The sequence below is a fragment of the Marmota flaviventris genome, chromosome 4 (assembly GCF_047511675.1).
Source record: "Marmota flaviventris isolate mMarFla1 chromosome 4, mMarFla1.hap1, whole genome shotgun sequence".
In the NCBI taxonomy this organism is placed as follows: domain Eukaryota; kingdom Metazoa; phylum Chordata; class Mammalia; order Rodentia; family Sciuridae; genus Marmota; species Marmota flaviventris.
In genome coordinates this window covers 139,789,870-139,815,036 of record NC_092501.1, presented here as the reverse complement: position 1 = coordinate 139,815,036, position 25,167 = coordinate 139,789,870, and the positions used below count along the sequence as shown (strand labels likewise).

Sequence of the window (25,167 nt, the reverse complement as noted above, 5' to 3'; positions counted from 1 at the left end):
TCATAAATTCTGAGTTAATGAGATTTAGCTACATAAAATGAATAAGTAGAAAAAGGAAATATAAAGAAGAAAATGAGAGACACACAGGAGAGGAGGGACACATGAATGAGAGCAGTTTGTCAGTTCTGTTGGGGAGAAAAAAGGAAGTTGAAATTCAGGATTATCCTGCCTCTAGCAGGTTATCCGATCTCCTTTTCATGAGAAAGGACCTTGAAATGTCAGTGTAACCTCATCTTCCTTTGCTTACAGATCTTGGCAGACATTCTTTCAGGCTCTAATGACAGTACCCACTTTGAAAATCGGGGGAAAGTCCATGTAATTGCATCTTAGCAGATGACAGACACTTAGAAAAGAAATCACTGAAGTGTTACTGTCATTCCTCTAAGATAAAATACTGGAAGGCAGAGGAAAGAAGAAAAGCAAACAGGGCAGAGACTTGATGCTAACTTTGTCTTTACTGAGCTGCTTAATTCCCTTCAATTCTTGGGGAGACCCAAGATAGCAGTGGTTTTTAGAGAGATGAAAGTCAACAAGCCCTGGGCCTTCCAGCACACCCGCTTCTCGCGAGGACAGCAGGCACACAGGTTCTCTCTCCAGAGCACCTAGGGAAGAACAGTGTGGGGGCTTTTCTAAGGTATGTGGTCGATCAGATTCCAGGTGCTTTTCTGGATCCTCCATGTTTGGTCCTCGTTTGTACAGTGGTCTTTGCCAAAGTCCCTGCAATCGCTAACATGTGCCATTTGTTTTATTTATTGGGTAGTACCACAGTACTGGGGACTGAACCCAGGATCACTGTACCACTGAGCTACATCCTCAGCCCCTTTTTATTTTATTTTATTATTATTTTTTTAATTTTGAAACAGGGTCTCGCTAAATTTGTAAGACTGGCCTCAAACTTGCAATCTTCCTGCCTCTGCTCCCAGTTGCTGAACATACAAGCAGGCACCACCATAGGATACATGGTCATTTTAATTAAAGAGGTCAGACAGCTTGGTGGGAAGGACCTTCGTGGATTAAAGATATGCTAGTCTTTCTAGAAAAGTCTCCAGTGGTGCAGGAGATGGAAACCAGAGCCTCACAATGCCCCCCAAGCACTCCTTCCACTGAGCTATACTCCCCACCCACCACACTTATTTTTTTATCCTTCTTTGAAGTCACAAAAGTAGCTATGCCCGAGCAAATCACAAGGATGAGGGGACTTATTTTATTTTATTCAGTCTTCATCATAAGCAGCTGATGGGAAAAAAACAAGGTAGAAATCCCCTATACCAGTGAAATGAATGAATAACAAAAATGGGGTATATGTGTACAATGGAATATTATTCAGCTTTTAAAAAGAAGGAAATTCTACAATTTGCAGCAACATGAATGAACCCTGAAGACAGTAAGCTCAGAGAAATGAACCAGCTACAGAAGGATAAATATTGTATGATTCCACTTATAAGTTACCTAAACCAGGCAAATCATAGAACCCAAGAATAGGATGGTGTGGTGCTTGGCAGTACTGGGAATGAACCGGGGAGTTGGGGGAGGGAGTTCTGAGCTACATCCTCAGTCCTTTTTTTATTTTGAGACCGGTGAGGAAAGAAAATGGGCAGTTGCTAATCAGTGGCTATGATATTGTTAGTAAAGCAAGCTGAATAAGCTCTGATGATCTGCTGTACAATATTGTGCCTATAGTCAATAATTATGCATCTTATACCTAAAATAAGAGAGCAGATCTCATGTTTAGTGATCTTATCATAATAAAATTAATACATTTTTTTTTCAGAAAAGATTGGGTAATGTGGAATGTTTACAAGATACATTGTCATGCAGACACAGGCTTGGATCCTGAGTTGATTGCTTTGTGACCTTGGGAAAGTCATTAAGCCCTCTGAACCTATATGATCTCACCTTTAAAAAAGCAAATTGTTAGGGTATGTCAAATTAGGATTATATTGAAGACTAAAGATACCAGTTTTTCTGGAGATGTCTTGTGGACCCTAAAACTACACAATTTGAGAATTGTAGGAGAACTAAATAGTGTAAGAGAGAAAGAAGGTATGTATTTAATCCATAAAAACAGAGTTACATTGTACATTATCAGAATTTTATGGAAACTAATTAAAACAGAACTTAATGTGCCTTTGGATATATTTTTCTTCTACAGCCAAAATTATTTCTGGTTATTTTTTTTTACCTGACATTATTTTTTCCTTGGCCTACTTTAAATTATAGAAAATTATTTACAAGTCATCCGTCACTTTATTATGCAACCTTTTTCTGATGCTCAAACTAATTGTTTCTTCTTATCCCAACATTTTTCATTTCTTAATACAACTGTTCCGAGGAAAATAACTCTTCCTATCATGTGTGGAGACTGTTTTCTTTTTATCCTAATTGACTTCACATGACTTTGTAGGTTTCTAGTCATTTTGAGAATTTGCAGTACCTTTTAGCATGCCATTTCTTAAGCACGCTCATAAATACATTAGTGGACAATTTGTTATTGTTGTATACACAGTGTGACATGTTCTCATGGTAGCTGCGTCATCCTTGGTTTATTATGTTTTATGAAATGTTCCTGTAATACCAGTAAATAAAATCAGTCTTACAGGAAAAGAGGTACTTGGGAGAGAAAGTGGTTCCAAGGAAAGATCCCAGTTATCAATAACAAATAGGGTTCATCCTCAGCACCTGCAAAACGAACAAGGTACTTAGAACTGGCAGAAAGAATAATTTTATATCCAACTGTGAGTAAAGAAATCTCATAAATTTACTCCTTTGTTGAAAGGCAAGTTTACATTGTTCTCTGGAAAGAAAATTTGCTTAATCAGACCCACATCTCTAGGAAGAAGACCTACCGCATACTATGTTGGAGGCATTTTTTAAATTAAAAATAAATAAATAAAGGAAACCATCTTCTATTCCAAATGTTCAGTCAGATTCCAGTAAGAGGAGCATCAGAGACAGCATTGGGTATTTTGAACAACTGAGTGTGTGCTTATCTGTCTTTGCAAACTGGTGAAAACAGGTAAAAGTACCTCTTTTCTAAGGCACTTACTTGGTGAAGGGAGATGCGGAAGCCATGTGTCTGTTGGGCATTTTGATTCATGCCCATCACAGGCTGGCTGAAATGCCCATCTCCACCCACACTGGCACACAGACAGAGGTCAGGCCAAAGGGGTAGATCGGAAGAGCAGACCTGCACCAGCCCAGTGGGTTTTCTTTGAATTCAAGAATATTTTGAGCTTCCATTCCCCTCTGTGGCAACCCCAGATCACAGCATCCGAAAGCCCTCAGGCAGGTATAGAAGAGCAGGTTCCTCTAGCTACTTATTCTGTTTAATTTTTCTTTTAGAACTTTTGCAATCTGACACAGTGTGTGTGTGCTTACATAGGAAACGGCTGATCACTGCCCTGCCTCTGGGCAGTGTAACAGGCTCTATTGGCTGCCATTCTCCCAGCACCTAGAGCAGTGCCTGACACCTCGGTACTCACTAAGTAAATAGTGTTAGAAATGAGGGCGTGAAAAGAACGATACCCTCTAGTAAGAGATGGAACTACTTTTCTGAAAATCTGACCAAGAAAACCAGTGGCTTTCCTATCATATCCACTTCCACCTTTGGCCTCTGGGGCTCTTGTAGGAGGATACCCAGGTTGGCATTTTCTTTCTGTCCAGTGTCATAATGAAAATGTAACTGAACTACAAATTATGGAGGGGAATTTTTCTTGGTGCTGAGATCAGAAGGTTAGATATTCCTGGAAATGGGGGTAACTTAGGGAAACTGTACCAGGGACCTGAGAGCAGGCAGCCTGCAAGTGAAGCTTTTAATCAGTGAAATTGGGGGGAAATGGAGTCACGTTCAGAGGTCATCACCTGTGGCCAAAAATAGAGCTAATAAAGAGGAAAAGAATAGAGCCTAAACCAACTTTGTGTAGATAAAGGAGTAGATCCTGCTTGATAGAAAATGTGGAGACCCGGTAAAAAAGGGAAAATATCTAAAACAATTCAGAAAAAGACAAGTGGGAACAAAATTTGGAATAAAAATAATAAAAGATATTAATCAAATAAAAAGGAAGAAGAAGAAGAACATTAACAAAACAACAGAATGTAATGGAGAGAAAGTCCAAGATTAAAATGTAAATAAGAAAACAGAGAAAGGAAATTTTGAAAGGGATACGTAACTAGAGACCTAATTAATGTGTGAAAATTGTGTCCTTCCTTTCCACCCACCTCAGCCCCATACCAGGAACATTCATTTCTAGGCATCTTGAGCTATTAGGTGAAAATTGAAAAATGGAATGAAGAAGGAAACAGGAATGAAGTGAGATGGAGTCGAAGCTAAAAAATTCATTGCATGGATGCTTTTGAGCTGAACCCTTCAATATAGCTAAGATGATGAATTCTGTTATGTGTACTTTATCCCAATTAAACAGAAATAAAATAGATAAAAATCCTCATGTGCAATAAATTTAAGTGGGAGAGGTTTTTAAAACAACAAATTAAAAACTGTTCCTTCAACAAATTTTTAGAAGGAGAAGGTGTGATGTAAATGACCTGCCAGGACACTTTCACTGTGAGGGATCCATATTTCAAGAGACCCTATGGTACAGGAAACTGATCCTGTCCTCTTGGAACAGTAGGGTGACTGTGGAAACCAGAGACCCTACAATGACAGTTGGAGGCAGGAATATTGACCCCAACCCTGAAGGCTGGGAGCATTTGCTTGCCAAGTTGGGTTGAAAGGAAGGACAGCATCCCGGGTAGAGAGGAGAAGACTTCCAACCATCACAGCCTGCATTTGCAAAGCTCAAAAGTGGAGCAGAAGTATGGCTGTTCCTGCATCCATGTCTTATTTTATTTGGTTTTATTTTTCAATCAAATATAAATTTTAGTTAAAATTTGGATCTAGGAAGAAAGAGGTTGAATTCTTGAGAGCTGGATTCCTGGGGACAGTAAGTTTATACCTTTTGTACTTTTATCTTTCCCCTTCCTTACCTTACCTGTCTGTACAGGGAATCAGAGTCACCATCCATCATGAATATTAATCATGACCGTGTGCCTGATGGAGCCAGCAGCCATCCAAACCCGTGAGGCCATCAGGTTCAGGCAGTTTCCTCTGGTGACTTTCTGGATGATGACATTTCCTTTTCATCTTTTCCTTCCTGGGTTGCTTGAGTTTCTACCTGTAGGAAGTTACACCCTTCCCTTATAATTTTCTGCTTCCAGACTATCGTGACCTTAGAAATTAGACAAATGATTGGAGTTAGAGGTCCCAAGGGAGGGCCTAATGATTTTTGGTTGTTTTTTTTTTTTTTTTCCTAATGGTGATGTTTAGACGAGGGTGGACTTTGTGGCTCAGTTTTGATGATTAGGGCACCTGAATTTCCTAGTTCTCAAATAGATCGTCACCAAATAAGTAAGTTATTGACAGGTACTATGTCATGTTTCCTTTTGAAAATTATGCCGGCTAAGGGTAGGATTTATTAGGAATTAATTGTGGTGAGAGAAAGAGGGGTTACTGAAACTTGGGAGTGGATGCAGTTCAAGGACTCTCACTCCATCACACTTTCTCTGTGTCTCCATCTTCCCAAGCCCATCTGCGTGGGACTCGGAGGGAAGGGTGCCATCACTTTGATTCTGCTGTGCCTGGCTTGAGACCCAGCTGCACTGGGATAGTTCCAGCTCACTCGGGAACTATGCGCACAGACTTTTGTACTCACAAAGACATCTGGCTTTGAAATACAGGTGGATAATGTTTTTTTATGATAGCAATGAATTGGTACTTTGGCCTTTTATACGGAAGATTTATCTGAAAGGTATTCTTGTGTCTGGATTTCAGCTATCAGGTTCAAAATATGACTTTGCAGGAGGACTGCCAGAGGTCACTGTCATGAAAATCCTCACTAGAGTTATGACATTTTGTCCCAGGAGTCTTGTAATTATGGATCGGGTCTCCCAATTGTATTTTACATCAACTCAATTATTGCTGCCATCTAGAAGTGGTTTCAACTCTGGAAAACCAAAGATAGTAAGAAGTTGTACTCCAAGTGGACATTTTAGGTTTATGTTACAGTCTCCAGTTCTGTGGCTCGATGCCCGGCTTATAGGAAGATGCTTATGGGGCTATGATGTACCTCTGTAATTTGGAGTTGGGGAGGCGTCCTGCTTCTACAGGGTCCCTGCATTGAGAGTGGGAGGCAGGGGAGAAGGGTGGGCAGCACTTTATTTTTGTCACCTGACTTCACACAGGCCCCTTTAGAATAAATAGTATCTTTCCATAAGCTGCTTGTGGTGCTTTTAATGACTCTTATGTCACAAATAGTATGCCCTGTTCTTTAGAGACTGTGACATTACTGATTCTCCTAATGTATCTCCCACCCCATGAATCACTCTTAGACATATACAAATGAAGTAAGAAGCTATGTTTAGTTAGTGATTTAAGATTTATTGAGAATTATCTGTGCAAAGACCTCTGTGTAGTCAGCTCTCTACATCCACAGGTTCCACATCTGTGGATTCAGCCAATCTTGGATTAAAAATATTACATCTCTACTGAGCACATGCAGCTTTCTGTTGCTTATCATTGTACCATGTAGCAACGCTTTACATAGCATTTATATTGCACTAGGTATTTTAAGTCACCCAGAGCTGATTTAAAGCATATGGGAGAATGTGCCTAGGTTTTATATAAATACTGCATGTTTTACGTAAGGGAGTTGATCCTTCTTAGATTCTGGTGTCACCAGGGCATCCTGGATTCAATCCCCCATGGACACTGAAGGACAGCATATTACATCTGGCAAGCTGTCTTGTTAGGGAATTTTCAGGGATACAGCTAAAAAGATTTTATGACTCAATTATAGGGGCCAATCCTAGGCAAACCACTTGACCAATTGTAAAAGAAGAAGATTAGACGGGCAGAGAGGGATGGCAGCAGTAGGAAAGAAAGAAGGGAAAATGTACGTAAGAATAGTGTGCTCCCTGGACAGTCAGGGTTTCAATGGGTCTTTGATGCAGGGAGGCAAACTACTAAAGGCCTTGAGGCCAGTGTGTTTGAGGCTTGATGAAGATAACTGGGAGCTATTGAAAGTTGTAAATAGATAAAAGTTGTGACGGAAGCCATGTAAGAAAGAGACCGGTTGGGTATGGAAAGTAGATGGAATAAAGTTAGCTGCTGTTATAATCTTGACATAGATTTCCAAAGGCTGAGACGAGGAAATGGCTAAAAAGGAATAGGGAGGTGAAAAGAAAAACTTTACAACACATTTTATTTTATTTTATCGTTCTAACTTGAGAAGCCATATTCTTATGGTGTGGTAGTAGCTGAGATCTGGAAAGACCTCCTGAGATATAAGGAACCCCTGAACAGGAAAAATGAATTGGAGCAGATGGGGTAGGAAAAATGAGGGAGAATCATCAATGTGCAATTGGATATATGCTTGTAAATTCAATAAAATAAAACATTTGTGTGGCTTTCTCAGAATTGGGCTTTGGATCCAAAGCAAGAAAACACTTGCATTCATTTGTCGTTATGAATATTCAGCTTTCATGTAGGATCTTGTTTTCTTCTTCATTATCAATGACACCACCATTCTGTTGATAATTAAACCCACCTCCAAACTGGAAATTCACTTTTCTCATGACTCTTTTCCTTAATCTCTGTACCCAGTCATCTGAAACTGAATGCTGCCTTTGAAAGTCTACTTTGTCATTATCCTGTCCTTAGCATTCCTAATGTCTATCCTAAGTACATTTGTTCTTACATTTCTCTCATTGGATATTGATGCCTAACTTCATCAGAAGTATTTGGCTGGGTGCATGCTGGAATTGAACATAAAGAACAGAGACATGAAATCTGCATTCTGAGCAGAGACTATTACTCACTAGGAGCCCTGATTGCTGCCCCTGTTCAAGATCTGATCCAAGTAGGGAATTTACACATTTTATAAAGGACAAGTGTTGGGGTTGTGGCTCAGTGGTAGAGTGCTTGACTGGTATTCTGCAGGCCCAGCACTGTTAAAAAAATAAATTTCATATATATATGAAAACAGATACATGTATGTATATATGACAAAACACGAATACCTATTATGTCTTTCATATATTTTTATATGTGTGTGTGTGTGTGTGTGTATATTCCCCCAACACACACACACACACACACACACACACACCCCTAAGCAAGGCATCCCAACTTGAGCCAAGGGTGATGGGAGTGAAAATTTAAGTTCATCCTTTGGATGGCATGAATAGCACTGCCTGAGGCTTTCTAAAGGTACCTCCCTTTTGAGAGCAATAGCCAACTGGATCTTGGAGACTTCTAGAAGCTATGACCCCAAAATCTTTTCCATTATTCTGCTAAAGCGCAGAAGACAGAGAGCTCCTGCCATTAGAAAAACTTGGACAAGAAATCACTTTTTCTCCCATATAAATTTTCTCAGTCCATTTTCCTGGCTTCTAAAAAAGAAACCAAAAGCATCTTATAGATTACAGAATTCATCAGCTGTATCTGTCTGGTAACCAAAAGAATTTTTTAGATTGTCAAATCTGTGGTAATGCAAGCCTGATATCATAAAAGTAAATTTTATCACCATTTCTAAATAACAGTGCCAAGTTGTAATATTAAGTGCTACATTTTTAATATGATTCATATCCTTATATTTATGATTGTACACACCCCGCCTGAATATTTATGATATTATTTTCAGCCGGTAAGAACATCCATTCTGTTTTTCAGCTTCTCCAGTTGGCAACGGCTACATCAAGCCTCCGGTTCCACCTGCTTCAGGCACACACAGGGAGAAAGGGCCGCCAACCATGTTACCCATCAACGTGGACCCTGACAGCAAACCAGGAGAATATGTCCTCAAGAGCTTGTTTGTCAACTTCACCACTCAGGCCGAACGCAAAATCCGCATCATTATGGCAGAGCCACTGGTGAGTCTGTGCCATTAAACCTGCCTCTTTTAAACTTCATCTGTACACGGATGTAGTCAGTCCTCTGTGTCTGCGGGTTTCACATCCAGGATTTAACCAAACTCAGATCAGAGGCTTGGGGGGAAAAATTGCATCTGTACTGAATGTGCTTAATATTTTGTTGGTCACGAACAATGCAGTTTAACAACTACTTACGTATCATTTGCATTATATTAGGTATTATAAGTCATCTAGAGATTATTTAAAGTATATAGGATGATATGTCCAGATTAGATGCAAATAGTACATCATTTTATACAGGGACTTGAACATCTGCAGATTTTTATATCCAAAGGGGATCCTGGAACCAATCCGCCCCCCGCCCCCACAGATAAGGAAGGATGGCTGTTTACCAGATTTTGCCATTCTGGCAAAGAATAGATTTGTGTTCTAATAAGTTATAATATTAAGTGCTACATTTTTAATATGATTCATATCCTTTTACTTTAAAAAACTGTTTTTCCCCCTTTTAATCACAGGTGATATAGGTAATTATCAAAGTCTTAGTTAGGTTTCCTAATTTAACTCATTTTGTTCCATTGTCCAAAATGTAGAACACATAAAAACTTAAGCTGAGCAACAAATACCACACACACATGGTTACTTTGAAATAAATATTATATTTTTATAGTTCTATTCTTTTAAGAAAAATAATAGGTGAAGGATTAAAGCATTTGAAAAATTTGTATATGTACACTTCCATATATACTTAAAAATATACATAAAGGATTATAAAAGATACATAAGCTCTAGGTTATAATTTCCAACCTATTTTAGTGCACCTGTGTCAATTTTGTTGAAACACTCATGGAACTGAAGACTTGGGGACTTAATGGGTTAAAGGAAAAAAATTTGAGTGTAGAGAATTTTTAAAGTGATCTTCAGTAAATCAAATTCAGTAGCCCACTTCACTGCTGCATTCAGGACTATAAACATAATCTAAGAAGAGTATTAATTATAGAAAACTGTGTTCAGAGTCTCTGTTATGTTTATATGCTGAAGGCAAAAATTTTCACCATGCTTTTTAAAATTTGTTGTTGTTGTTGTTGTCAATGTGCCTTTATTTTATTTATATGCAGTACTGAGAATCAAACTCAATGCCTCACACATGCAAGGCAAGTGCTCTACCACTGAGCTATGACCCCAGACCCTCACCATATTTTTAAAATAAATGAGGGGGAAAAATCATTGCTTTTCAAGTGGCTGTCTGGACTTCCAGCTTGAGAACATAAGGTTCTCCGAACTGTATTGTCAGAGTTCGTGTTTTGTCAAGCAGTTGTGAAACCTCACTTTAGTTTCTGATAGTTGGAAGATAGGAAATTCTTGACTCACTCACCTTTAGGTTCCTAATTAGACAGATGATGTCCTTGGGCGTCAGTGTCTTTGCAGATGCTTCTGTTGGAAAATAAGGCCTGGGTCAGCCTTATGTTAATTGCTTTAACAGGGCTCTGAGGACTGCGAAATCATGAAAGGACACTCAGGAAGGAAGAAAGTGCAATTGGTAGATTCAGATTACTTGTTTTCTGATCTTGGCGTGGCCACACACAATAGGAGAGAAGGAAAGGAATTCCTAGTGACGCAGCTGTTCCTATGAAGGGCTTTGTGCCTCCTGTGAGGATACTGGAGCCATGAGAAGATACTCTGAGTTTGTTCTGTAGAATCATAGCTTAAAATGATCAAGAGCAATATTATTCAGCCCACAGCATCATCTCTGGAAATAGGTTGTAGATGAAGCACAACATCATTTGTTAAAAATGACTTGTAAGAGTCACTGTTGACAGTTTGGTAGTCAAAATTCAAGTTCATGTGTTAAGTGTGTTTACCTGGAAATTATAAATTTTGCACTTTAAAGTTTTTATTAGATCATTGGAGCTCATTTTTATACATTCTTTTCATAAAATTCTAATCATTTATTGAATTTCTATTATTATGGAAACATTTCTTGTTTTTACAATTTAAATTACTTAAAGAGCAGCACCTTTTTTGCAAGCCTCTTATGTTTTTATATTTCTACTACTCTAACTACTAGTAGTAAATAATATTTATGTTGTACTTACTGTGTGCCAGGTTGTGCTTCACTTATTATCTTTACAATGACCTGAGGTCTTTTGCCATTTACATATGGGAAAAGTTGGCACAGAGAGGGTTAAGTAATTGCTTAAGGTCACACCTTATTGATGGATAAAGTCGGAGCTTAACTCTGACCTGCAGTAAGTGCACTCTGTTGCCAGTCTCTGCAGGAACATCTTCACATAAAGATATCTTCACTCACCTTATAGACCAACACAAAGCTCTTCTGTGATCTGAGTTAGCCAAGTCAAGTTCTCAATTCCTGTTGCCCAGAACAATGTTGATCCACAGCAAGTTTGGCTGCCTAGGAAGCTGGGACTGCTCCCCGGTGGAGGGAGGAAAGTTGCCTTGGGGTCCATAGCATATGGAGGAGCCCAGGGAGGAAGGCACAATGAGGATTAATTTCACTCAACATCAGAGAAGGGTGAAAATGGCAAGTTAAGGGTCTTAGAAACTGAGCATCCTGGTGACTTTTCCCCAGGAACTGAGAAGTATGTACAATAGCTGAGAGAGATTCTTTTTTTTTTGAGCCATCCATATTTCCAGAACAATAGTTCAAACACTGTCCTTTAAGGATTCCTGATGTGACATGAATTGGGTTTAACTTTTTCTTCTTTACTCAGCTCTGAATTTGTCTACATGGCCTCTTTTCTTGTCTGAGTAAGCATTAGGCCTGAGAAACTCAGATGTGCCCCAGCATTCTTCTAATTAGAGGTAGGCTCTGTGTTCCTTTACATGAGCAACCGAAGTATTCCCAAATGAGAAAAACGGAAGGGGACGGAATTTTTTAAAAAAGCACAAGACTTCTTCATCAGACAGTTGTCCTTGGGTGCCTAGTCGGAGAGCTGGTAGGTGCTGATGGCTTGGAGTTTTTACCTGAAGAAATATATGCAATCAATTTTTGGTATTGTTGCTTTTTATAGAAAGAAGCTATTTATTCCCCTTGTGTATTTTGGCACAGATATAAATTTCTGTGCCCTATCCATTTCTTGTCTGTTGAAAATTGCTTAGTAATTTTTTGTCCTTATACTTGCTTCCTTATAGGAGAGTGACCATAATGGATTCTGTATCTTGTTTTGTTATTTGATTCGAAAAGTATAAATGTGCACTTGGCATTTTTGTTCTGCAGTCACAGCAAGAAGGATTCTTTGTTTTTATTTGTTGTTTGTTCATTGCTATTGTTGTTTTATGCGGTGCTGGAGATGAAATCCAGGGTCTTATGCATGATAGGCGAGTGTTTTACCATCGAGCTATACCACCATCCCAAGAGGTATTATTTTTTATGTTATGTAGAGTACATACTCTAATAGGGGAATTCTAATAAAAGTATTCTCCTATTTATCACCTCATTTAGAAAGACTGAATTGCTGGGCAACATGGTACACGCCTATAATCCCAGCAGTATGGGAGGCTGAGGCAGGAGGATCTCAAATTCAAAGCCAGCCTCAGCAACTTAGTGAGGCCCTAAGCAACTTAGCAAGACCCTGTCTCTAAATAAAATATAAATAGGGATGGGGCTGTGGCTCAGTTATTAAGTGCCCCTGGGTTCAATCCCCAGTAATCCCCCTACCAAAAAAAAGGAAGAAAGAAAGATGTTGAATCCATTAGAACTCTGAACTCATATGTGTTTGTATCAAATCACAAAATTGTATTCCATTAACCTTAACATAACTAAAACTTTAAGCAGCAAAGAAAATTTTCAAAAATTTGGAAGTATAGCTTTATTATTTGGAATACTACATAGGAATCTGTATTTTTCAATTTTACATGACTAAGAATCCCATACCAGTTTAACAGACTGTGTACAATAGGTTCTACATTACATTACGTTAAAGTTTAAAGTTTTATTTATGTCAAATAAATAAAGTTACCCAAATAGCTAACTTTGATGGGGCGGGGGGTGACAAATAAAAATATCCTAGCAAAAGAAAATTTTAGATTTTTTTTTAAATAAGTGTATTTGTGAACATCTTTTACTTGTTCAGCCATATTGTTCTTTGTACCCAAAAGACATTCAGGTCATATTCATTAATATTTATGAGTAAGTCAATAATTTTCTTTTTCATTTTCTTCTTTTCTTTTTGCCTCTTGGGGATATTTGATATCCTTTGCTCTTGCTCCGTCACCATTATTTCACCTTTCCCAAGCAAAATATTCTAAACAAGCTAAATGAGTTATTTATGCCTGTTTAAAGTTATTTTTATTTCAAAATAAAAAATACAGAAAGACTCAGTGGGTGATAAATAACTCAGACTTGTTCATCTCAATGTCCTATTTCCCCCTCATTTATCAGCAGTGGTCCTCTGGGAATGGAATTCTAGGTTCACATTCATTCTCCTTCTAGACTTTTGAAGTTATATTATACTCTGTTACTTCTATCATTGCCATTGAAAAGTCTGCAGTTGATTTATTATTTGTTCACAGATGATGTCTTTCTCTGCTTTTATGTTTTTGGTGTTCCAGTCTTTCACTACACTGCATTGGATGGGAATTTGTTTTTATTTCTTGAGTGGGACTCTTATGTTTCTTGAGTTTGAATTAAGGATTTATATCTTCCATCAATTCTAGAAAATTCTTAACTATTAAGTGTATTAATATGCCATTTATCCATTTATCCATTACCCCATTCTCTCTTTCTGGCACTCCTAGTAGATGTATTTTGAACCTTTTCATGTTATACTTCTTCTTTTATCTATGATATTCCAAGTAATTTTTTCAGATCTATCTTTCAATTCATGAATGCTCTCTTGAGCCATTTCTAATTTGTTGCTTATCATTCCCATGGAGAATTTTAATTTTGACCACCTCATTTTTCATTCCTAGGGGTGCTGTTTGGGCCTTTTTTAGAATGTCTTTGGCATGTTTTTCCTCCCATTTTGTATTTTCCTTTCTTAAGTATACAACTTTATTTTATGTCTTCAGTCACCTAAACATAGATTTTTCTGTCTTTGTTTATATTATTGTTCTATTATATCAGTGTTTGGGGCCTATAACTTCTGTCTGTTGTATCTGATAACTTTTGATAGTGGTAGATTGTTTTTTATATACATTGCAAATTTCCATACCAATTTTTTAGTGGAGCTTATATTTCTATGAGTTTCACTTGCAGTCATTATATAGGAGTCTTTCTTCACCTTTTTTTCTGCTTTTGCTCCTTTTTGTGGCCCTAAAGTTATTGCTATCTAGAGCCAGATATATATTGCTTTCTTGGCTTAGAAAGTTCTATACTAGTATATAATGCAAATGTAAGCCCCCAGCTCACATAAAACTGTGTTTTGTGGTTTCAAATTCTTAGGTGTGACTTGTTTGTTTGGTTGGTTGGTTGTTTTAACCTAGAACCCACTGGAATAGCTTTTCATCTTCCTAGATCAGTGTGTAGACTTTTTTTTTCCCCGACTGGTTCACTGTTTATTGTAAAACATCTGATTTGTCCAACATCCCAGCCCTCAAGGCCCACAGCTTTCTCCATATAGACCACAAAAACACCTTCAGGATGGTGAGAAAAACAGCCTCCTGAGCTGCCACTTTGCCTTCCTGCTCTTCCTTATTTTTGCCTAATCCATCATCCTGCCTACACTTCTGCAGAATTCTTGATTTACTCCTCATGCAGATAAAGCCAGGGTGGTCCTCTGAGACTCTGGTGTAAGCAGGTGTTCCCATGGCAAGATGGGATGTCCCCGGGGTTAATAAAAGGAACAGTGCGGGGTTTGTAACCAATTCCCCCTCTGATTCCATCTAATAAATCCTAGTACAACCCTGTTCCTTACATTTTTTGTTAGAAACCTTTATTTCACGTTTTCACTTTTAGACACAGCCTAGCATACATCCTCCATGTACCATGTTTCTTGACTGCCATCATGCTTATGTGTGCCAAACCCTCTCCCTAGAATGCATCTTAGCTGCTCAGCCTACCTGATATACTTCCTTGTCTGTAAAAGTTTTTGGTGTTAATTTCTTCTTTTTTTAAATTTTTTAAAATTTCTTCCCTGGTCTCTTGAGTCTTGCCCATATCTACTCAAACTCCCATATGCCTTTAAATCTCTCTTTCCTCAGAACAACCATATCATTCTCTCAAGCAAACTATTCTGTGTTCATTGAATTACAGGAATTAGAAAAGACTAGGACCGAAAATAGCAGAGGACATAGATTTTTAGGGTAAATATTGTTTTATGAAAATTTCAGTTAAATGTATGTAAACTAGACCATAGTATAAAATGTATTTTTGGGTTGGGGGCAACAATTTTTTAAGTAAAAAAAAATACGGTATTATCTTATAAGTTATTTGGGGACAATACTTGTGTCTGCTGCATCTTGCCACACACATACACATGCATGCGTGCTCACACACACCATGTTTCCACATTTGGGACAATCATACAGTACACAGTAAATTTTTTTGAAAGAAAGAATGAAAAATTTTTTATGATTGAATGAATGAAACATTAATGTAGCAACATGAAAGGAATGTCTTTGTATTAACCCATGTGTTTCCAAAGGTCATCCTGCCAATCTCTATATCTCTATACCAATAAGGATTTTGTTCTATCCTTTGTACTTGGCAGCTGAATGCCCTACAATGTGCTGAGTACATGAGACATAGATTCACAGCCTCATGTCTTGGAGGCATCTAAGGATACTTCATTACTTGATATGGGCACCTGCCCCACAAGCTCACTCCAGCAAAAAATGGAGAGTCAGGTTGACTCTTACGGGTCAGACACAATCTCTCAGAATACAGTCATTATCAGCAAGTCTCTATTTAATAGCATCAGTCACTGTAGTCACAGGCCATTAGCTTCTTAATAAACTCTTCAAGAATAAGACTCCAGCTTTTCAAAATGCAAAAGCTTTCATCAGTTTTGACTTTGTGGATTGAATGAACAAGAATAAATAAGGTTAAAGACAAAAAAAAAATTTTGAGACTGATCCAGATTTGAATCCTGATTCTCTTTAGTGTCTCGGGCATTGAGCACCAGTAGCTTCCCTTTTTTCTTATTTGCAGAATGGAAGGAACAGTACCTAGTTCACAGGGTGATTGAGCGTTCAGAGGGAATGTGTGTGGAGTGCCCCATGTGATCCTGAGCACATGCAAGGTGCTCAGTCATCTTCATCATCACCACCACCACCATCATCCTCATTAGGGAGCTGGGATCAAGTAACCCAATCTTCTGGTATATTTCTTTCAAAGTCAGCCTGGTGCTTCCTGTCTTTGTGTTCACTCCAACAGTAGAGAGGCTTGAGCAGGACAATTGGCTGTCTGCCATGGCATTCACCAATACTGTTGGATGCTTGCCTGAGCTCAGCCATGTCACCAACAGAGGTATAGCCAAAGCTACTAGCAGGCTCAGTTGGGGTCCTCTGGGTGCTTATGCTTTAGGATGTGACAGAAACAAACAAAAATACACAAGGAGGGCAGCACCTCCACCTAACTATTTCCAGCAAAGTATCTGAGGCTCACCAAGGTATAAACAATGAGGATCCAAGCAGGGAAACCAGCATTTGAGGTGAGTCCAACTTTGACGATTTTCACTGACATTTAAAGGGGAGATTTCAAAAGTTCTTAAGGTTAGGGGTCTCAAAGACAAGTAGCAATAGCAGATTTCTAGGCCACACTGAAAGGTCAGCTGTCCCAAAATGTGAAACTAAGTAAAGAAAGTTCAGAAAATTTCAAGACTTTTCAATTCTTCTCAGATTGCCTCTTTTTGTCTATCCCCCTTCCTGTAACTTGTTTGATATGCAAGAAATGCGACTTTTCATCCCAGGCTTTCCACCAGCCTGTACTTCTTGCAAAATCACTTAGATGTGATCCATCATTGTTTTTACATCTATAAAATGATAGCAGCCAGGCAGCCAGTTTTATCTCTCATATATCTAACAAATGGAACTATTAACTCTTGCACTGATGATTTTGTAAGTCATGGCTTATTGAATCTACTTTGGTTTAATCTTCCACTGTTCCTGCATGGAGCTGCAGTGGGAGCCAAACTGGGGATTAGGCCAGGAATCCCATCTGAATCAATAATCTGAACATAAAATATTAGTGGCAAGAAGAAATTCTAACTCTCCTGACAAAGAAGAGAAAGAGAGTAATTTGTTCTCTTTTGACTTTGAAACCTGGACAAAGGGAAAGATCTACATGATTTCCAAAGACAACACACTTAGTTTTCTTCTTGTTCTTCAGCAGATTGAGATAAGTAGGTAGGTAGATAGATAGATAGAAAGAAAGAGAGAGAGGGAGAGAGATGCTCATCTTCTGATATTCAGGAATTTAAAAGCACTTTTATGAAGAAATATGCTACAGAAATGGGGTTTTCATTATTGTAATTGTTTGGGCCTGGATAACCCTGCTTGCAAAATGCCTCATGGACAAGACCAGGCAGGGTCATTTAGATATTGTCCCGGTGCTGAGTTTGGAGCACAGGTGGGGGATGGAGAACAAGGTAATAATTCTTAAAGATGCTATGTCATGCTGGATTGGAGGTTTAAAAATTACACAATGTCGTCTAGCTGACATGAAAGAAACAATGAAGGGAATTTCTGTTTTAAAATAAGACTAAAAGTAAAGTAGAAGTAACACAAGCTATTATTCGGGGGGCCAAAGGCTTTGAAGAATCTAGAATTTCTAGAATGCCAAATTCTATTGCAACACACTGCTTGAATCTGTAATGAAATATGTCATGACTTAAGACTGAACCTGTATGAACACCAGTCATAGCCAGCTGGTACCAGCACTGAAAGACTGAGCAATTAACCAATGACAGCATTACCGCATGCTAATGTTGTTCCAGGTTTGGGCAGTAATGCCTATTAACATACCTCTGCCCCTGGCCCTGGTCTCAGGTGGTTGCTCCTCTTGGATGCTGATGTTAGAGCTCGCAGCAGGACAGTTCTGCAATTCACCTGATATTAAGTAGGACCCTGTGCCAAAGAGTGAAACGGGTGGCCCACCATCAACAAACTACATAAGACAAGCGGTTGCAGCATCTCTGATGAATTTAATTGTGGCTCTAAGTAAGCAAAGCTTTTGCAAGTGGAAAGCTCACACCAGCATCTCTTAGATCATATAGAACAAGAGGTAGCAGACCCAGGTTAGGTTACACTCTGTTTGAAGTTATTAAAGACCTTTTTGGCTAGGGATATAGCTAAGTGGTAGAGTGCTTGCTTGCCTAGCATGCACAGGTCCTGGTACTAAAATAATAAGACAAAATAAAGTATATAAAAAAGCTGTTTGTCACGTCTGGACCATATAGAGATTAAACATGCAGCCATAGTCTTGCCTTTCACCCCTGAGGTCCCTGTCTGGTCTGCAGACTTCTAGATACCAGCAAATATTGGGTGCTTTTACCTAGAACCGTTTCTAATATTTAAGGAATTTGTGAATTCAGAACTTCTGCTATACTGAATAACAGAATTACTGCCTCTAAGTTTGGGTCTTTATATGGTGGATTGTCATAAAATTGACTATAATTAATCTTGTTCATTGCTTTATAACCACTCATTAACCTTTGCCATAGTATATTTCCTATAATATTTCATCATGCCCGGGTTGACAACCTGGCACATCATATGTGCCCGTCATCCTACACTAAGCAAACATTACATGTCTGTTGACTAAGGATGTGTAAACACAGAAGCACCACCTTCATTTCTCCCCTTGCTGTGACCTCAAGTCAGTTTCCCAGAAGGACAAACAGCTAGTCTTTCTGGTCAAACCCCTCTTGAAATAGAGGCTTCTATTAGTTCAACAAACCTAGTAAGGAAAACATAAAGAGAATAAAAATAAATTCTAGATTTAGCTTCCTTGTGAGTATAGTGATAGCAATCAAAGTCCAGATGTCCAGAGAGGAGCCTAAGAAACAGTGCTGGCCAGAAGGGGAGTGTTTATATCACACTTGATAAAGTACTACCTTATTTTAAATCTATAAATAAACAAATACCTTTGAAAATAGCTGTTTCTTAGCCAGGCAGCTCAGCCTGGTACCTCCCTTATTTAATCTATAAAAATATTCACCAGAAACACGGAAGCTCACCCTAACCCAGAAACAAAGCATTGCTAATGGCTAAAACCAGAGATAACCATTGGAAGGTTCCATTTAGTGGCTGGATGTAGTGGTCTTTTAGATGAGCTCAAAAACTCAAAAAAACCTTTCTTTTTTTTTTCTGTGAACAGTCCAACCCAAAGTTTGTTTTCCTCATTATAAATATCCTTAGAATCATAGATGAAAAATGTTTCTTTTGTGCTCCTAAATGGATCTTTTCAGCTACTTAGTGTAATTTAGTGAAGCCCCAGAGTCTGATTGAACTGTATAGCACATATATCTTGTGAAAAGTATTCTGGAGTAAAGAAAAAGAAAACAACAAAGGACTTTTCACTTCACATAAAGTAGTATTTCATCCGCCCGTGTGTAAGGCCATAATTTTTATGTCCAGTGACATTATAAGATTATCAGACTTTTCTCTTTGGGGAATATAAAACCAGGCAAAGGCTATTTTCCAAGATATTGTCATTGTAATTCGTTCTGCTTATGTGTTTCTTTTCACCATTTACAGGGATATCATTTTTAACAAATAAGAGATTCTTTGAAAGTACATCATCATGTTTTATAGTGACTGAAAATGCCAACAAAGATGCATTCCATAATAATGGCATAGGACTGTGCCGTGGAGAACTTGCCTTTCATGTGCAAAGCCCTGGGTTCTGTTACCAGCACCAGGAAAAAAGTAAATAAAAATAAAAATAATGGCATAGTACTGAGTCGTGAAGGCTCCTTCCTTATGAATACTGTGATATAATATTGCTGTTTTCACATAACATTTTGCATTTTGACATTCCTCAAAGTCATCAGTGAAATTTTAGGCAGCAGTAATTTGTACTGTAGTATTGTAATGATTTTAACTAGTGCGAGTTTTGATGCCCACGGATCAATAATAAGACTTATGTTTTATTAGGTACCTTTATTGTTGCTTACTTATATATCTAGTACATTTTTACTTTAAAGATGTCTTAAAAAAACAGTATTCCATTTGATGTTTCCTGATGTCTTTGGAAATTTCTACTCAATTCCTAGGTTGTTATTACCCATGCTAAAGGGAGGTAGGTCGGAAGGTTCAAGGAGGCTTTCCCAAGGTGATTCAGCCCTGGGGAAGGCAAACATTTAAGGAGAAAGAGTAGCTGTTTTAGTCAGCTTCTTCACCACTGTGACCAAAAAGGCCTGACAGGAACAGTTAGAGGAGGAAAAGCTTATTTGGGGCTCACAGTTAAAGAGGTCTCAGTCCATAGACAGCAGGTTCCATTTCTCAGGGCTTGAGGTGAAGCAGAACATCATGGCGGAAGGAAGGGTGTAGTGGAAGAAAGCAGCTAGGGACTTGGCACCAGGAAACAGAGCTCAGCTCAAATAAGGACACATTATATACCCCAAAGGCATACTCCCAGAGACCATCCTCCTCCAGCCACACCTGGCCTGCCTACAGTTACTATTCAGTTAATCCCATCATGGATTAGTTCACTTCTCAGGCTACGGTTCTCATAACCCAGTCATTTCACTCTAAACTCTCAGGCATTGTCATGAGCTTTTGGGAGACTCCCAGGCATTGTCACATGAACTTTTGGGAGACACCTCTATCTGAACTGTAACACTAACCTGTGAAGGCCACAGAGAAAGAATGTGTAGAGGAGCAGGAATCCTGGAGGGAGATGGGGTGATTCTAGTGGAAAGAAGGGAGTGGTCAATAGTGTGGCATGCGCTGAAACTCGAGGGAAAAAAGTACTGAAGAATGGCCACCAGATGTGCCATTTGGAAGATGACTGGGGTCTCTAGGGTCTCTATTTTTAGTGTAAAGAGAGAGAAAAGCTAGATGCAGTGGTTGAGGGAAGAAGGGAAGTCAGAGGGAGACCACTGATTGGACAACTGGATACGAGAAGAGGGTAGAAAGGAAACGCAGCCAGAGTTAGCTATGGAGCCAGGGAGGCACCAAGGAGAGCTGGGTTTAAGGATGTTGGTAGCTGGGAAAATAGACAGGAGAGAACGGGAGATGGAATACAAGAGATGTGAGGAGCTGGCTGTGGGACAAGGTCCCCAAAGAGGCAGCAACAGGTTTGTTCTCATGTACTGAACATCCACTTGGTGTCCATAGTAGCATGCACAGATGGAGGAGTAAATTGAGACCCAGGAAATGGAAAATACCAACAAAATAGAACGAACCACAGAAATGAAAGGAGTGAAGGTTGAGAGAAGCTGCTCTTTATCCAATTAAAATGAAGATGAACTTTGTAGCCAAATTTAATTGAACATTCCCCTCCACTGTTCAGATAATGGATTTGTACTTGGGACTGTTAAATTTGGCAGAGAAATAGGCTCCTCTGAAATGAGCAAAGCCAGCTGCAAATAGGACAGGTTAACTCAAGTGTTTCTAGTGTAGAAGCAAAAGTGCCAAAAAAGTGTAATGGATTTGGATCTACCTTCATGTTCCGTATCATAGAATCCTGCGTGGCATCTGACCTGCTGGCACCTTTGACTTCTCTGAAACCCTTTCTGTATCATTCTCTTGAGCTTGAGTTTTTTTCCTAAATGTTTTGGGTAAAAAACATCAGCATATATTGTTTTGCTTATGGACACTCGTTTTATTGACTAAATGGAATAAAAGGGAAATAGTTTTATCAGTTTCTACAAGTCCTTCCACAGAGCTCTGAGGGTTTTAACTATTGCGCATCAATTCTTACTAGAAACCTGGTCAGGAAGTCATGGAGTGACATCTCTTTTTCTCTAGGGACAGTCTGAGGTAGGCATCACAGGGGCACAGTCTTCCCCCAGAAGTTCAGTGATTTAAACATGTAGTCAAAACGACCAGAGTTATGTGTGTCTTCAAGACTGTGCACATCTCTGCACCCCTGACTGCCCCCTCCCCCTCATGGGGGAGTCGTTTGAGGTGAAAGGTCAATATTCAGAACCATGTGTCCTCAGGCTTATTGGACATGTCTCCAAAGTCGAGTTAAAGCTGGCACTTTTTTATATGAAGAAAGAAATATGACACACATGAAAATATTTTGAGCTCCAGCTTTCTTTGGTTCAGACTGAAGCAGGGTGTCGGCTGCTGGGAGCTAATAGTTCTGGATAAAATGTTTAAGTGGCATTTTACAGCCCTCTCCCCTGGGGACACCATCACCATGGGACAGGGCAGCAGATCCCTCAGCATCCTGCCCTAATCCAGTGAAGAAGAAAGATCCTAACTGTAGTGGTTTGGTTCTAAAATTCTGTTCTAAAATTCTAACTACTCAGACCAGAAGTGTATAAATTTTCACTGCTGATGGCATTCAAAGCCTTCAGTTGGTTATGCATAAACATATTCTCTTAATCAAAAGCACTTGTAGTCTCAAGACTTGTGAAGTCTAATGGTTGGTTGTTTTGTTGATGTTATTGTTGTTTTAACTTGGTTGTTTTTATAGCCACACCACCATTAAATTAAAAGTTTTCCTCTAAATTGCCTATTATGAATAATGTTAAGCTTTTTGTTTTTTAGGAGACAAGGGCAATTACTCTTTATAATTTTTCCCCCTGTTTTCTATAATACAACTTTCTGGTTACACATGGAAGCTTCCAGGAAACTGAATGTAAGGCCTACATAATGTTAGGGGAAGCGTTACTGCTTGGTATGTTGTTCGGTTGAGTCTTTGAACCCAAGTTCTCTGGTTTTCTCAAGTGAAACCTCCACAGGACTCTCCCTAGACCTCCAGCTGCCTGTGACCTGTCCTGCATGGCCATCTTTCCTCTTAAAGGTACAGAGACACCTGATAGGAAAAGGCTATGAAGCGAACTGTAGCTGGTTCACACTGAAATTGTCTGGGGATTGAGGTGGAAGTTGATGGTTTCCTCCTGCCCCTCTTTTTTAGAATTTATGTTAAGAGAAAGAACCCCGAAAGGTAGCAAACTAGAAGGACAAGCAGGGACTTTGTTCTTTTCCTATGGAAATACTGAAATACCTACAGAATTCTTCAGGACAGGAGAAAATCCCCTTTAGAGGGCTGGAACAGCATTGCTCTTTGATTCAGGGGGAGAAAACAAAATACAGACTAGTGAGAAGTGCCATCTGGCTTCTCACACAGCAGGCAGAAATTTGCCACCCAAATCCTATCCGTAAATGGGATGAAGCAGAGAGCAGATACCTTGTGCAGCTCCCTTGGGGGGAAAAAGAATGAAACGCTGGATATGTGCTCTTTAAGTAGGCTTTTGAGAATGGCTTATACCTCTTTAAAAATGAGACAATGATTGATTTTTTTAAATAAAATAGCAAGAGTGATTTGTCTTGACTGTTTTAGTTAATATTTGTTGGATTTATTATGGCAAATTCAAGTGTCAGCGTGTTTAAACAGTGTAGCATGATGAACCTCGTGACCATCTTGAACAGCGATCCACTCGTGGCCAGTTTGTGGCACACTCCCTGAACTGTCCCCCAGGATTCATTCAAGCAAATATAATTGCTCCTGGGTATCCCAAGGGAATTGGCTCTAGGACTTCCCACAGAGGCTCAGGTTCATGAAATGATGTAGTATTTGCAAAGAACCTTACACGCCGCCTCCCATATACTTTAAATCATCTCTAGATGACTTGCAATAATACCTAATGTGATGTGAGTACTATGTAAATAGTTATTCTACTATGCTGTTTAGGGAATAACAAGAAGAAAGCAGTCAGTATTTATTCAGTGCAAATGCAACTTTTTTCCCCCTAATATTTTCAGTGTGCATTTGTTTGAATTCCTGGATGTGGGACTCATGCTACTGAGGGCTGAAAGTACTAGAAACCATATCATTTCATCTCTAAACATTTCAGTATGTGTCTCTGATAAGATAAAGTTTTTTTTTAATGAAACTGAAATACCATTACCACATCTACAAAGTTAATAATAATCCCCTAACGTCATCAAATATCCATTAGGTGTTCAAATTGCCAATTGTTTCATGAATGTCATGCTTTCTTTTAATAGAGTTTTAATCAGTTTCCAGAGAAGATCCACATATTGCAGTAGCAGTTTTTAAAAATGTCAGGAAGGGAGGGCTGGGTGTGTGCGGCTCAGCGGTAGAGCTTGCCTGGTACTGAGTTTGCAAAGCCCTCGGTGCAATCTCCAGCACAGGGGTAGGGTGGGGATGAGGGGGAATCAACAGGGTCTCTTTTTCTTCCCCCTTCTCCTTTGTAACCGATTTACTGAAGAAACGTCTTTCTTTTTTATCACAATTTCATTCAATTTGGATTTTGCTGATTGCCATCCTGGGGCACTGTATAACATTTTCCTCTAAGCCCTGTATTCCCTGAAGATTGAAAATTAGATCTAAGAGCTTGGTCAGATTCAGGTTCCCTCCTACTTCCCTCTCTCCCTTCCTCACTTCCTTCTTTCCTTTCTTTGGTTTTCTTTTTATTTTCGCTACTGTGATAGTCTCTCCTCCAGTTCTATCCTAAGCCTCCTGATGCTGATTATAACTATAATGATACAAAGGTAATCTTGTTGATTTTAAAATGTGAATTGGGTTCTCTGTGGCCATACCTGTCTTTCCAAGTTCATGGGGACATAGTCACATGTTGAACAAACCCTGACAATAAGTTTCAACTGTGTATCAGGGGTGTGGGGGAGGGCGAAAAATGACAACACCATGGAAATTCTGACCAGAGTAAGTGCAGAGAGCCATGGGACAACTAACAGGTGACTCCACCTCAGAAGTGACATTTGCACTAAGTCTTCAAAGAATATGATTAAGACAAGATATTTATACAAAAGGAATTAAGGAAAACTTGGTATATTGTTCGGTTGAGTCTTTGAACCCAAGTTCTCTGTAAATGGATCTGACTATTGTATGTGACCACAACTTATCCTCTCAGCTTTGCCTACTAGATAAAGTGACTTGCAAAATGTATGTATGTGAAAATGTTTAAGCTTAAAATGCCATATTTATCAGCTTTCTACCCTGTTCATAGCAGAAAAAAATAATAATAATAACTTTTAGACATGGGAAGCTTCAGGATGTGGGTGGACATGGTCACCAGCAGATTTGTCGAGGGCCTTCTTCCTCACAGATGGGTCTGCTTGCTGCATCCTGGCATGGTAGAAGACGAGCAAACTCCCAGGGCACTAATTCCATCCATG

The 25,167-nt window shown here is 39.0% G+C and overlaps 1 protein-coding gene across 8 annotated transcripts in view; it reads left to right on the top strand.

Moving 5' to 3' along the window:
- Positions 1–25,167, top strand: part of Fry (FRY microtubule binding protein) — a 402,948-nt gene that overhangs the window by 206,478 nt on the left and 171,303 nt on the right. For all 8 annotated transcript variants that reach the window (XM_071611568.1, XM_071611569.1, XM_071611564.1 and 5 more), the window contains one exon: positions 8,726–8,925. In XM_071611568.1, the coding sequence (XP_071467669.1) occupies positions 8,806–8,925 (120 nt within the window). In that variant the 5' untranslated portion in view covers positions 8,726–8,805. The remainder of the gene's footprint in view (positions 1–8,725; positions 8,926–25,167) is intronic.